Source organism: Bubalus kerabau, chromosome 1, assembly GCF_029407905.1.
Source record: "Bubalus kerabau isolate K-KA32 ecotype Philippines breed swamp buffalo chromosome 1, PCC_UOA_SB_1v2, whole genome shotgun sequence".
Taxonomy (NCBI): Eukaryota; Metazoa; Chordata; class Mammalia; order Artiodactyla; family Bovidae; genus Bubalus; species Bubalus kerabau.
Window position 1 is genome coordinate 183,202,785 of NC_073624.1, and position 11,640 is coordinate 183,214,424.

Genomic DNA, 11,640 nt, shown 5'->3' on the forward strand with positions numbered 1-11,640 from the left:
TTTCTAGACAATCTCCTCCAATCCCTGGACTAAAGATAGAATCTCTCTGCTAATGAGTTCTAAGTCTTTATCTCCAGTCTAGACCACCCCTTGAGCTCCAGAATTTTCTAACCAATCACTTGCACTGACAACCGAACAAGGGTTGCCAATTTGTCACTGTTGTTTAGTCACTCAGTCAAGTCTGGGACCCCATGGACTGAAGCCCCCGCCAGGCTCCTCTGTCCATGGGATTTTCCAGGTAAGAATAAGGGAGAGGGTTGTCATTTCCTTCTCCAGGGGATCTTCCCAACCCAGTGATCGAATCAGCGTCTCCTGCACTGGCAGGCAGGTTCTTTACCACTGAGCCACCAGGCAAGCCCAGTTGCCAATTTAGCACATCCAAAATAAGATCATTGACCCTTTCTACCTGCTCCTCCTTCAGGCTTCCCCATCTTACTCAGTGGTGCCACCATGCATCTCCCCAGTCATCTTAGCATCTTTCTTCACCTTCAGCAGCAAGAGCAAAATGGGGCTTGGTTCAAGTCAGTCCACTCGTCTGTATCCGCCCCCTCCGCCCTCCCCCCACCACCACCACTCTCATCCAGGTTACCACTTTCTATTTTGCATGCATGTGTATATTAATCGCTCAGACATGTCCTACTCTTTGCGACCGCGTGGACTGTAGCGGGCCAGGCTCTTCTGTCCACAGGATTCTCCTTTTGCATAGACCGCTAGTTTCCCTGCTGCCCTTCTGGCTCCCCCTACAGTCCATAGGCTGTTCAACACCAGAGAGAGCTTTGAAAACTCCCAAGTCATGTTCCCTCTCCAGAGGGCTTCTCATCACGCCTAGACTAAAAGCCAAATGAATCACCCTACCCACAGAGCCATTCATTAGCACAATGCCTGTCACATTAGCACAGTATCTGTAGATAAATATTTGTCAGCTGCACTGGGGTGGTGGGAAGGCATTCTAGGCAAGAGCAAAGAAAGCAAAACAGAGAATGTGGCCATGTGTGGCTTCAGGAAGGAGTCCCTGCACCTAAGCCACCCAAACTCACAGGAAAGATCTGGAACTCAGTATTCCATGACTGTTCTGCTGCCCGGAAGTGGGGGCCCATGGTGGGATCACCTTCTTCTTCATCTTCTCTGTCTAACTCAGTCTCCAGGGTCTCCAGTTGAGTTCCATTGTCAGGGTCCAGGCCCTCCTGAGGACATTGGAACAGACCAAAGTTTGCCCCGAGCTCTTCATTGTCTGCCGCCACCACCACCCCAGGACCTTCCCTTCCAGCCCCGTCCACTTCCCACCAACCTCTAGGATGGTGACGTTGCTACCAAAGGCCACAGTTGTGGTGATGACCAAAGGCGTGGGTGTCGGAGACAGAGCTGGTTCTGGTGTCTCTGTCTTGGGGATGTCAGTGGAGGTCTGGAGGAAGGACAGAGAGAGTACCAGGTCAATCAAGGCGGAAGGGAGGGAACCTCCCTGGTGGTCCAGTGGCTAAGATTCTGCGCTCACAATGCAGGGGGCCCAGATTCAATCCCTGGTCAGAGAACTGGATCCCACATGCTGCAGCTAAGAAAGATCCCACGTGCCACAGATAAACACAGTGAAAGTGTTAGTCACTCAATTGTGTCCAACTCTCTGCAACCCCATGGACTGTAGCCTGTCGGGCTCCCCTGTCCATGGGATTCTCCAGGCAAGAATACTGGAGTGGTTTGACATTTCCTTCTCCAGGGGGAACTTCCCAACCCAGGGATCAAACCCGGGTCTCCCACATTCTGGGCATATTCTTTACCATCTGAGCCACCAGGGAAGCCTAAGACAAGGCACAGCTATATAAATAAATAAATAATTTTTAAGGTGAAAAGGGAAGATACTTTAAAAAAAAAAAAAAGGCAAAAGGAAGGTGAAGGAAGAGACAGACCCTGTCTCCCAGAGCACTCAGTCCAGGGAAGGGGACAGAGGAGGATTCTCAAAAACCATCAGAGGTATATAGGGCACCCGTAGGCCTGTGGAGGCGAAGGTGTGCTGGCTGGATGAGGACAGCCAGCAGGGGGAGCCCTCTCGTATGGAGAACAGTCGGGGCTGGCCAGGGCTGGGAGGCACAACAGGACTGGATCCAAAGCCCAGTGGTCAAGGTCAATGTCCAGCACTCAGGGCCAGACTCCCGGAAGCCTAGCTCAAGTGTCCGCTCCCAAGGCAGAGCTCAGCGGTCAGCCAGCCAGGCTGCAGTCAGAGGGAGAGTTCGAGCTCCTGCTGGCCCAGACAGCTGCAAAGGAACTGGGTCAGGGTGCAAAGCGGGTGGTGGGGGCCCAAGTGAAGGGTTGGTGCTGAGGAAGGGCTGAGGAAGGGTAGAATAGTCCTGGCATCTCTGTTCTAGGCTGAAGCGCTAACCTCTTTCTCCATGATGCTGAGAACAGATGTAATGCAACCAGTGACCCTCCAAACAAGGATCCCAACAAAGGGCACCTACCAGGGACACCTACACAGTGGCCCTGCCAACTGATGACCACCACCAATGGCCCCCAATTATTCCTACAGTCATGAACCATTGCATGCATGCATGCTAAGTCACTTCAGTCGTATCCGACTCTTTCTGACCCCATGGATTATAGCCTGCCAGGTTCCCCTGTCCATGGGATCCTCCAAGCAAGAATACTGGAACGGGTTGCCATTTCTTCCTCCAGGGGATCTTCCCAACCCAGGGATCAAATCTGCGTCTCCTGCATTGGTAGGTGGGTTCTTTACCACTAGCTCCACCTGGGAAGCCCAATTTAATGACCCTCCAATTAATAACCTGTGATCAGTGACCCCCATTAAGAATCCTAACCAATGACTAACCAAAACACCTCCTAATAATCTGTATCCTTGATCTTCCACCAGGTATTCCTATAACCAGTCACCCATCACTGGCCCCCCAATTAACAACTTCCATCAATGACCCCAACCAGTTACTCTTTCAGTCAGTGACCTCCCCAACCAATGACCCCCACAAGAAGTACTAACTAGTGACCCCCTAACCAATGAATCCTCTTAACCAGTGATCTTCCAACAACAAATACCCACAAGTGAACTCAGCTAGTGCTCTCCAACCAATGACCCCCCCCAGACAGTAATTTCATTAACCAATGACCCATCCATGACTTACCAACGAATTACCCATCAGGGACTCCCAGATTAACTATGTCATCCATGATCCCCCCAAAATCACTCCCCAAATAGTGATTCCAACTGGTGACCCCACTAGTGCTTTCTCATCAATGGTCCCCCACTGGCAACTTCCCCAATTAGTGATCCTCAACAATGACACTCCCCCAGCATGAGCCCTAAACTCGTGACACGAGTAACACCAACAGTGGCCTCCATCAATGCCTTCCAAGAGTGCCCTCCAATTAGAAACCCCAAACATCAACCTTAATAAATATCTCCTTACAGTAACCCATCTCAACCAGTAATCTCCATTGGGGAGTCCAAATAGTGTGCCCCTAATTGCTGTTGTTGCGGTTCAGTACCAAGTCACATCCAACTCTTTGAAACCCCATGGATGTTATTAGACCAGGCAACTCCATCCTCCATTATCTCCTGGAGTTTGCGCAAATTCACATCCATTGAGTCAGTGATGCTATCTAACCATCTCATCCTCTGCCATCCCCTTCTCCTACTGCCTTCAGTCTTTCCCACCATTAGGGTCTTTTGCAATGAGTCCCCCCGCAGTGAGTGACCCTTCACTGAATAACCCCAACCAGTCAACGCCAAACAATGACGCACCAACAAACCCATCGTTGAACCCAGCTAGTGGCTCTTCTTAAACAGTAGCCCTCACAACAACCCCACTAATAATAATGTACTCATCTGGTGTGTCCCCTCCCTCCAGCACCCCCACCCCTAGAACTGGAGGTTGGGAGGAAGATATGACAGACCTCCTAAGACAGGATAAGCCCCACCCCCAACAGTGATTGGTCAGCCGAGATAAGTCAAAGGTCAGGGACTGGAGACCAGAGGGGGAGACCCTGGATGAGGCACAAGGATCAGTGGGGATGAGAGGCCAGAAGCAGGGCGGGCAAAGGGCAGACCCCTTACCTGGTTGTCCAGGAAGCCAGGAGGAGGACTCACAGCCACAGTTTCCTTGTTCTTCTTCTTCCTGCCCTTCCCCTTACGACCTCGCCCTTTTTTCTTCCCTTTTCCTTTCCCCTTCCGCCTAGGGGGAGGGGTTTCTGGCTCCCCCTGAGGGACCTGGGGAGAGGATTCCAATCAGATCCAGAGGCCCTGAGTGGAGACTCCATCACTCAGATCACCGGAGGTCATTCTGGCACATGGTCCATTGGTCCTGTGTTTTAAAGCCAGGGCTTGCTCAGCCCTGGGAACTGGGGTCAAGGTCAATACATGATCTGGGGCCAAGGGTCAGTTATGTGACTGGAGGTCAAAGTCATTCATGCCTACGAATGGTTTGAGGGCGGGGGTCACTCAGCCCCATGGACAGGGCTCAGAATTCACTTATTCCTGAGACCTGGAGCCAGGGATGTCTGAGCCAGTGACCTCAGGACAAGCCCCATACTCACCGTGGTGACTGTTGGATCCAGGTCATCACAGCCAGGAAGATACCGCTCACATGCCTGGAAGGCAGCCTGGGGATCTGGGCTTATCACCAGCTCCTGAACATCTCCCTGGGGAGAGAGTGGGGGTTGGCGAAGGGGTCCACAGCCTGACCCCAATCCCCATTCCAAGCATCAGGGTCTCGTATTTTTCCACTCAAATCACCACTACTAAGTATAAGGAAGGGATAGCCCCACCACAGCCCCAGAAATCCCTCTGCACCCCAAAACTGAGAGCAGGAAGATTCTATCAGGGTAATGCCAAACCACAAGCCACACCCCAAAACGTCTGTCCCATCAGAGGCACATTTGTTCCTTTTCTCTCGGGCACATGGTGACACCCACTGTGAGTCTGGTGCCCTTCAAGGTACCAGGGACGAGAAGGGAAACAAAAACTTTCCTAGTGGTCTAGTGGTTAAAAATCTGCCAATGCAGGGGACATGGGTTCGATCCCTAGTCCACGAAGATGCCACATGCTGCAGTGAAACTAAATCCATGCATCACAACTACTAAAGCCCACGTGCCCTGGAGCCCATGTTCCCCAACAAGAAAAGCCACCACAAGGGAAAGCCCATGCACTACAACTGGAGAGTAGCCACAGCAGCAACGAAGACCCAGCCCAGTTATAATAGACACTTTTTTCTTTTAGAAAAAGAAAGAAACCGGATAATGAGTTCCCTGGATTTTTATGACACACATGACAATTTTATGACACATTGAAAACACGTCTGTCACCGAGCCTCAGGACACCTTGCCTTGCTGGCAACACATACCATCACAACAGCCAGTGTGGTCACGCATCACAGTCTTATCCTCCCACCATAAGCCAAGTATGTGTGTGCATGCTAAGTCGCTTCAGTCGTGTCCATCTCTTTGTGACCCCATGGGCTATAGTCCGATAAGTTCTTCTGTCCATGGGATTCTCCAAGCAAAGATACTGGAGTGGGTTGCCATTTCCTCCTCCAGGGGATCTTCTCGACCCAGGGGTCAAACCCACGTTTCTTTTGTCTCCTGCATTGTCTCCTGCATTGCCAGGCACCATGCACCATCACAAATGATTGAATCGTGGTTTTACAGTCTCACAGACAGACACCAAAGATGCACTACAACACATGGGCTCCCTTCTCTCAGCTTCCTGGTGCTGAATTGGAGCTGGATAGTTCTCTTCTCCCATTTCTTCTCCAGATTCAGGCTGCAGACAAACCTTCCTTCAGCCCTCTGCCTCAGTTTCCCCATCACTGAAGTGAAGTGAAGTGAAAGTCACTCAGTCATGTCTGATTCTTTGCAATCCCATACACTATACAGTCCATGGAATTCTCCAGGCCAGAATACTAGAGTGGGCAGACTTTTCCCTTCTCCAGTGGATCTTCCTAACCCAGGGACCGAACCCGGGTCTCCCACATTGCAGGCGGATTCTTTACCAGCTGAGTCACAAGGAAAGCCCAAGAATAGAGGAGTGGGTAGCCTATCCCCTCTCCAGTGGATCTTCCTGACCCAGGAATCGAACTGGGATCTCCTGCATTGCAGGCGGATGCTTTACCAACTGAGCTTTCAGGGAAGCCCAATCCCTGAAAGGCTACCTCAAAAGTCTCCTCGCCAAGGTCCTGGGTCCCCAGCACAGTGAGTCCCGCTGTACTGATGAATCGAGGTCCCTGAGCCAACATGGGGAGCTGAGGTTCACAATCAGCCACCAGGGTCACCATCCCACCGTCCACACTGACTGCCACACGGTGCCACCTGCAAGCGCACAGTCTCGGTGGAGGGGTGCTCCTCACTCACCCTCCCGGGATCCCCCACCCTCCCCATATTCACCTGCCATCCGTGAGGTTGACCTGCTGGGGGAGGGGGCTGAAGGAGTCACCTAGGAGGTCCAGAGCTGGCCCCAAGGCCAAGCCGAGCTGCCGGACACCGCCCTCATCATAGATGGACAGAAGGACAGAATGGTTGGCCGGCTGGCCCCGCAGGGTGATCAGGATGGAGAAGTTCTCAGGAAAGTGCCCATCTGGGAGGGCAGAGGGAAGGGGGCAGTTCATGCTGTGACCCCAGCTCCCAGGATGACCCACAGCCCCTCTGGCCCCGACTCACCTTGGAAGAGCTCCTGCGTGGGGACACCAAGTGTGCCAGTCTTGCCCACCCGGAATGCTCGGTCGCCCTCTGGGACCCTCTGGGGGCAGAGGCCGGGTCCCTCAGGGATCCCAGCCTGGCCCCCCCGCATGCCCAGTGCCTTCAGCACATCCACAGGATCTGCTAGAGAAAGAAGGCGGGGTGCGGGGCAGTTAGAACAAGCCCAGGACCCTGTGTGAGCAGCTCCAGTTTGGAGGACTCAGCATCCCCAACTGTGTTTATGCGTTCGGGGAAGGAGCAGGCCTGGGACCCGTGCTCCCCTCACCCCTCCACAGCTGTTCCGGCCTCATCAGCCTGTTGACTCCTGTTTTTTTTCCCTTGGTTTTTGGTGAGAAGAAAAAAAAGCTGACCTAGTTCTGGGATGAATCAAAGCTTCCTGGCCTGAGCCCCAGAGCCAGGCGGTCCCCCTCTCCACACTCCCCCGCACCAGCTCCCTGGGGCTGCTTCCCAGGCCTGAAGCCCCCTTGCCAGGGGAAACCCGCTTAGAGAGGAGGGGCTCTTTCTGTATATTCTTCCCACCTCTTCCCTTGGCTCTGCTCCCTCGGACATCCTCCCTCTGACCACGCTCGTCCATGACTTCCTCTGACAACCTTCACCCATGACTTCCTCCCTCTGACCACCACCTCTCCTGGCTTCTTCCTCTGACCACCATCACCCAGGACTTCCTCTCTTTGACCACTGCCACTTTGGATCTCTTCCCTCTGACCACACTTTATCTGATCCCCACTGATTTCTGGCCATGCCCTCTGACCTTCCTCTGCCTGACCCTGACCGTCTCCTTCTGACTACCCCGGACCTCTTTCCTCTGCCTATCCCAGTCTCTTTCAATCTGTGACCTCCCCATTTCATCACCCTCTCTGACCTTCTCCTCTGACCACCTCTCCCTGATAACCTCCTGACTTCCTCCCTCTGACCCTCTCCCTCTCATCCCAGCAAAGGAAGAGACTGGTCCAGTCAGATCTTAACCCAGGCTGTCCTACCAGCCCCACCCGGTGCAGCCTGGCCAGTGCTAAGTAGAACCACATGGCTGGGCAAGGGTGGGTGGGGTCCTCCCCTGGGCCCAAAGCCCCTGCCTGATCCCCCTCCTCTCAGCAGACTGTCCCACTGACCCCCTGACCCAGCCTCTTGGCAGGAGCCAGATTCTGCCGAATCTGCCATGACCTCACCCCAGGGGCGGCTCGCTGAGCTCACCATTGGGGAGCCAGGGTGAGGGGCCAGACTTGGGAGAGATCGGGGCTCAGATGTGGGCTTCCCATCTCCGCTCCTCCTGGGTCAGATCCCGCGTTCACCAGACTACAGAGCCCTGTTCCAGCCTCAGCTCTCTCTTGCCCCAAATTTCTGCTATTTTTCCTTCTCTCCCCCTCCCCGCCTTCTCCCCATCCCACTTTCTGTGTCCAACTCTGAATCAGTCCCTCTCCCTCTCTCTTTTGCTAACTCACGCTCGCTCTCACTCTCTAGCTCTGTCTCTGCCTCTTGGTACTTCCCTGGTTCTCACATCTGTTTTTCTCTGCGTGCCTCTCTCTATCTCTATGTGTGGATTACTCTCCCATCTCTCTCTCTCTTTCTTTCTCTCTTTCTATCCATACCCACTCCCCCCCCCCAACTCTGCTGCTTCCACCAGCCCCATCTTTAATTGCCTGAATTGCCTGTTCTGTGGCTGGGCTGTCATTAAGAGGTATTTGGGTTACAGCCCCCTGGGGCTAAGATCTGGACTCCCAGGCTCTCCTGACCACAAGGGTCACTCCTGGGTGGAATAATCAGCCCAGCTGCCCTCTCTGCAGGCTGGAGCCCCGGGGAGGGCTGAGATCCATGATTCCACCCAGCATGGCTCTCCCAGGCTCTCCTTTCACCCAAACTCAGAAGGATCTCCCCTCGACCAACTGCTCAATCACATTTTAAAAGCCTTCCCCATCATCTAACCCAAATGTCTCCTACTTCAATCTGTGTTCCTTCTGTCATGGCCTTTCAGAAACTAACTGCCCTTTCTTTTCATAGCTGGCTTGGTGACAAGGAAATACACAAGAGGCATTGAGTTCTGCCTGCAGGACCAGAAGGTGGGGGTCTGTCAAGCACCCAGCTTGCCCTTCTCCCCACAGACTCTCCCCGGTGCTGGTTAGGACCCCAGGGAGATGCTGGGTGGGGTCTAGGATCTGGAGAAAGTCAGGCAGGGATCAGGCTGGGACATGGCTGGGACCCCTCAGATGTGTAGGGGAGCTTATATATGAATGTGCAAATGTGTATACGTGCTATAGTGTATGTGGGTGAGACTGCAGGCATGTGTATCACTGACTGTATATGGTCCAGGGACTAGCTGAGCATGTTCTTTGTGGTGTCTCTATGTCTGTGAGTATTTGGTCTATGATGGAGTGTTTAGGTGCAGTTCTTGGACTTGTTCTGGGGTCCCAGCAGTGAGTCAGAGGTTCTGCAGGTGATTCAGGGAAATCTGTGATTGTTATAGCTCAAACTTGAGCGAGATGCAGGCGTGGGGTTAACTGTGAGCCTGAGGCCAAGTCAGCGAGTGGGTGACTGGTTGAGAATATTTACTGCTTTGTGTGGATGCCAGTGGAAGAACGTGTGAGAGTTTGAAAGTGTAGGCGGGTGACAAAAGCCGAGGCCGTGTGGCGGACGGCTGATGGGGTTGCCTGGGCGTGGGCATCAGGTATTTAACATTCTTGGCGTCCCAGTGGCCTTATATTCGGAATGCGTGCCTGAGATCGCACGACTGTGTGGATGTGTGAGCGTGGGAATGGGGCATAGGCTAATTTGGGATCATCTGCGTGAACAGGGACCTCTCTGAACTGCTGAGAAAGTGAGAAAGTTGGAGGGGCCAGGGTGCTCGGGTGGGGGTGGGCTGCGTCTGAGTTCACCTTAGTGGAGGATTACCGGGAGGGCCTGACTTGGGGTATCTTAGACCAGGGAAGCCCCCTCAGTCACACTTGAAGAACCACGACCTTCCCAAAGCCCGGGGCGCCCCCGACCCAGAACCCTGAGGGGCGGGGCGTGGCGTCCTGCCAGAACCGCACAGCTGGGCTTGCGTCAGCGCTGACTCATCCGTCCGGTGGCCCCCGGGACCCCCTGGGGGGCCCTGAGAAATTCCTCGGGAAAAACACCCGAGGCTTGCTCAGCTTAGGGGAGCAACTTCCACTCCCCCCACCACCCGGCCCACACTCCGCCCCTCCCTTCCCTGAGCCCCGCCCCGTCTCGCCCCTCCCCAGGGCCCTCCCGAGGCCCTGTCCATGGTGCTGATCCCGGCTCTGGGGAGCGCGGGGTGGGGGAGGGGGGCAGGGATGGGGGGGAAAGGAGGTGGGAGCGCGCTAACTGTGCTCAAAGGAGGAAAAGGAAGAATAAGGTGAAGCCATTTGGGGAGCCGCCAAGGGAGCTCTGAATCCCAGGTCAACCCTCTCCCCTACAAGTCCCCACCTACCATCCCCCTTAGAATGATCCTCATGGGCAGTTATTTACCTATGTATCCCCCAAGTCACAACCACAGCCCTCATAGCGTCACCCAGAGACACACAATCACACGCATAACACGCGCGGTTATTCTTAAAAATCAGCCCCACACACAGACACACACTCGCAATACAACTCAATCACAGATTCTCCCAGGAATTATCCCATCGCCCATATCCATACAATCGTCAACTCCCACTACGAGCACACACATAATTTCACTCTAAATGCCTCCAAGCTCATGGCTGCGCACGCACACATACCTATAAATTGCATGCATTCCCATGCACACACCACGAAACAGGGTCACAGGTTTCCATGCCCCCCTAAAACTGTCACACCCGCAAACCGCCCAGAGTCCAACACTAGCGCCCCACGCAACGTGCACACCCGCATTCCCCACTCCGCGGCGTCTTTGGGAGACTCGCTGGACCCTGTACTCCAGGTCCTATTTCCCCTCTCCCAGCTCACCGGCCTGTGTCCGGGGCAGAAGCTGCAGAGAGGCCAGGAGCAGACAGAGGCCGGCCCGCGGCTGGCCCGGGCCCCGGCGACTCCCCATCCCGGCGGGGCCCACACTCAAGGCGGGGGACTAGCCCAGACGGCTGCGGGGCGCGGCGTCTCCTCGGGCTCGGTGCAGTCCCTCCGCGGCCGACTCCACTCGAGATCCGCAGGAGACTGCCCGAGACCCCGCCCTGGCCTCGCCCTGCGCTCCAGCGCCGGGCCAGGCGGAGCTCAAGGGAGGGGGGGCAGCTGACAGCTGGTGTGGGGAATTGGGAAAGTTTGTGCTGAGCGCTGATTGGACGGCTAAGGGTGGAGCCCTGGGCCGGGAGCTGGGCCCTTTTTGCCCCACCCCACAGTAGCGGAGAGTGAAAGAGCCGGCTTAAAACTAAATGTTATTAAAAAAAAAAAAAAAAAAAAAAAAAAACAACTAAGATCATGGCACTTGGCCCCATGACTGCAGCCATGAAATCAGAAGACGACTGCTTCTTGGCAGGAAAGTAATGACAAACCTAGACAGTGTGGTGGAAAATAGAGACATTACTCTGCCGACAAAGGTCCGTATAGTCAAGGCTGTGGTCTTCCCAGTGGTCAGGTACAGTTGTGAGAGTGGACGGTAAAGAAGGCAGAATGCCAAAGAATTGATGCCTTCGAAAAGTGGTGCTTTAGAAGACTCCTGAAACTCCCCTGGACAAGGAGATCAAACCCATCAAATCTTAGGGAAATCAACCCTAAATACTGGTTGGAAGGACTGATGCTGAAACTGAAGCTCCAGTATCTGATGTGAACAGCCGACTCATTGGAAAAGTCCCTGTTACTGGGGAAGATTGAGGGCAGAAGAAGAGTGCGTCAAAGGATGAGATATCTGAATGCATCACCGATGCAATGGACATGAACTTGGGCAAACTTCAGGAGATGGTGAGGGACAGGGAGGCCTGGTGTACTTCAGTCCATGGGGTCGCAAAGAGTCGGACACAACTGGCCGACTGAACAATA

The 11,640-nt window shown here is 54.1% G+C and overlaps 1 protein-coding gene across 3 annotated transcripts in view; it reads right to left on the reverse strand.

Moving 5' to 3' along the window:
- COL5A3 (collagen type V alpha 3 chain) overlaps nt 1–10,871 on the reverse strand; it is a 44,717-nt gene extending 33,846 nt beyond the window's left edge. For 2 of the 3 annotated variants that reach the window (XR_008701564.1, XM_055544189.1), the window contains exons 1-8: nt 10,618–10,871; nt 6,655–6,816; nt 6,382–6,571; nt 6,150–6,306; nt 4,537–4,641; nt 4,058–4,210; nt 1,289–1,402; nt 1,038–1,184 (exon numbers count right to left, since the gene is read on the reverse strand). Coding sequence is in view for 2 of the 3 variants with exons in the window: in XM_055544189.1 (XP_055400164.1) it covers nt 1,038–1,184; nt 1,289–1,402; nt 4,058–4,210; nt 4,537–4,641; nt 6,150–6,306; nt 6,382–6,571; nt 6,655–6,816; nt 10,618–10,705 (1,116 nt within the window). In the remaining variant the exon portion in view is untranslated. The remainder of the gene's footprint in view (nt 1–1,037; nt 1,185–1,288; nt 1,403–4,057; nt 4,211–4,536; nt 4,642–6,149; nt 6,307–6,381; nt 6,572–6,654; nt 6,817–10,617) is intronic. The other variant, XM_055544199.1, reaches the window with a different exon arrangement.
- Nucleotides 10,872–11,640: the final 769 nt, after the last annotated feature.